The sequence below is a fragment of the Eschscholzia californica genome, unplaced genomic scaffold (assembly GCF_041429995.1).
Source record: "Eschscholzia californica isolate CP2 unplaced genomic scaffold, dmEscCali1.0.p SCAF_2, whole genome shotgun sequence".
NCBI classification, from domain to species: Eukaryota; Viridiplantae; Streptophyta; class Magnoliopsida; order Ranunculales; family Papaveraceae; genus Eschscholzia; species Eschscholzia californica.
The window spans coordinates 64,844,526-64,847,360 of NW_028238309.1; the positions used below are offsets into that span (position 1 = coordinate 64,844,526).

At 36.0% G+C, this 2,835-nt stretch overlaps 1 protein-coding gene across 1 annotated transcript; it reads left to right on the top strand.

The window, feature by feature from the left end:
* Positions 1-487: 487 nt before the first annotated feature.
* LOC147560341 (cysteine-rich receptor-like protein kinase 10) lies at positions 488-2,339 on the top strand. Its single transcript, XM_086662541.1, has 6 exons — positions 488-532; positions 674-792; positions 902-1,112; positions 1,250-1,487; positions 1,572-1,722; positions 1,835-2,339. Exons 3-6 carry the CDS (start codon positions 1,079-1,081, stop codon positions 2,174-2,176), a joined length of 765 nt encoding a protein of 254 aa, XP_086518667.1. The 5' UTR covers positions 488-532; positions 674-792; positions 902-1,078; the 3' UTR covers positions 2,177-2,339.
* The last annotated feature ends 496 nt before the right edge of the window (positions 2,340-2,835 follow it).

Sequence of the window (2,835 nt, forward strand, 5' to 3'; positions counted from 1 at the left end):
ACAAACCCTAGATTCTCAAAATGTTGAAATGATAAGATAACATAGCTCTGATACCATTTGTTGGAGATTTAAGAAAAATAACAACTATAACATAAAGAATCTAACACCATATACTCAAACCAACTATCCTTCAATCACAAATCTCCATTCATCATAAACACAAACATTGTTGTTGTTCCTTTCATTAACAAAGAAAAAAGACATTCAAAAACATTAGATAATAGTCATAGATACATACCAATTAATTACTTCAAATTTCTTCACTAAGGATCTTCTCCAAAGAAAGCCCTAGTTCTTTCTCTCTCTAAGCTTACTCAAGTTGTAGACATATCAATCTCTACTACCTCTCTTTAATTAATTTAAGGAGTCTTTTTCCTTCTTTTGCCCCTTCTAGTTTGATAGACCCATTTACTCAAGCCCACATTTCATATTGGGCCCAAAAACAAATTTGGTTTAAAACCACACTTTCAACAAACTGTAGCAGTTTGGTGCTTCTGTTTGAGAAGAAAGCAAGCAAAGAAGAAATTTCATGGTTAGTAGCTTCCTCTGATACTGTTTTTTTCTTTCTTATTTCTGTTCTCGACCAATAAGGGAAGGTTTGTCATCAACTACATAAAATCTCATGAATCTATTAGTCATTCGGTTCAGTCTTTCTGCTTGTATTTTGTTGCAGATAATGAGATCAAGAATGCAGAATCTTTGCAGTTCAAGTTTAGCACAATAAGTGCTGCAACGGATGACTTCTCTGAAGCTAATAAGCTGGGTGAAGGTGGCTTTGGTCCCGTTTACAAGGTATACTGGCATTAGAAATTAAGGAAAAGTTAAGCTTTGGTGCTTTAGCATTAAGTAGATTGGTAGCGAGTTTTTAACACTTCATCTCATCCTTCTTGGATGTCGTCAGGGTGCGCTTTCTGACAGGCAAGATATAGCAGTGAAGAGGCTATCGAGAAATTCTGGTCAAGGTGAAGTAGAATTCAAGAATGAACTCGTTTTATTAGCTAAACTTCAACACAAGAATCTTGTGAGGCTGCTAGGTTTTTGCTTTGAGAAACAAGAAAAACTACTCGTCTATGAATTCATGCCGAATGCAAGCCTTGACCAATTTATATTCGGTTAGGCTTCTTACTCTCTCTATTTCTATGTCTTATTTCGTAACTTCACAATAATGCTTAGTAACTTAATATATACTTGTTTGATTTCTCGACGAACAATGGATTACAATTTGTTTGATTTTTGGATAAATTTTTAGATCCAATTAAACGTGCATACCTCAATTGGGAGAGACGGTACAAGATTATAAGAGGAATTGCTAGAGGTCTCCTCTATCTTCACGAGGATTCTAGACTTAAGATTATTCATCGTGATCTGAAAGCAAGCAACATATTGTTAGATAGAGATATGAACCCCAAAATTTCAGATTTTGGTATGGCAAGGCTTTTTATGGTGGATCAAACTCAAGGCAATACACGTAGAATAGTTGGAACATAGTAAGTTTTCAGACGAAAACTCTTCCCAAGTGTGCCGAAAATCTACCTGAGTTAGTAAGTTTTTCATTTGATACTGGTATGCAGCGGATATATGTCTCCGGAGTATGCAATGCACAGACAATTCTCTGTGAAATCAGATGTTTTTAGTTACGGTGTCTTAATCCTTGAGATCCTTAGCGGTCAGAAAAACAACTCATTTTACGAATCTAGAGGTGCTCAAGATCTTCTAAGCTATGTGAGTATGAACAATTGTGTGTGCTGTAGTTTTCTGTTGATCGGATTCATTTGTTTATAACTTGGGTGAATTCATATCTACTATACCTTAAGCAAATGAAAAATTGTTGTAGGTATGGATACATTGGAAAAATGGAAGCGGTTTAGATGTGTTAGATCCAAGTTTACGGGATAATTGTTTGAGGAATGAAGTTTTGAGATGCATTCATATTGGGTTATTATGTGTTCAAGAAGATATATCTGATAGGCCAACAATGGCTTCCGTTGTTTTGATGCTCAACAGCTACTCTACCACTCTAGCGTCACCTTCACCACCTGCATTTTTTGCTCACGGTGCTAAGAAATCTAACATCGATTCGACAGAGAGTAGTCAACTTCCAATTGTGACAGATAGCACAACAAGTAGATCATGGAGTGTCAACGACGTGACGGTTACAGAGCCCTACCCTCGGTGAAAGATGTTCTAAACTAAGTTTTAGAGTACATGTTTTTTTAATTTTGTTGTAATATCAGAAGATAGATGTCACCCATTAAGTAAGGCTACAAATAGTATTACTTATTCCTAAAACTGAACCTGTTAGTCTGTTTGATTTTAAAGTTTATGCAGTTTGAGGAGTAGACGTTTCTTGTAATACCTACTATCTTATCTGTTAAAATAACTCACCACCTAAAGAACAACAATAACAAGAAGAGAAACACGAAAAAGAAGAGTATATGTTTACCTCTAGAACTTGCACTCACAATATATAACTTGGAGGCATATGAATCCACGATTCTAGGTGCTTGGTACACCAGCCTCTGTGAGAGTTAACTTTCTTCAGACGCCTAAAGAGTTATGGAAGCCAAGTAACAGCAAAATTTCTGAAGATCGTGAAGCGTTAAAAGAAGAGATTATATTCGAGATTAAATCCACAAGCTGCATACAAGGTAGCAAAATTCAAGAAGCTCGCCGGCTTTACCCTTTATCAAATTCAATTTCATATGTTTGTTGGCAAACATGTCTCATCGGAGAAGATGATGAGGTGGCGAGATACATGATGTGGAGGAGAGAGAGGGAGAGATGAGGTGTTTTTTAATTTTTTTTTATATGTATTCTATTTTGGCCCCCTAGTTT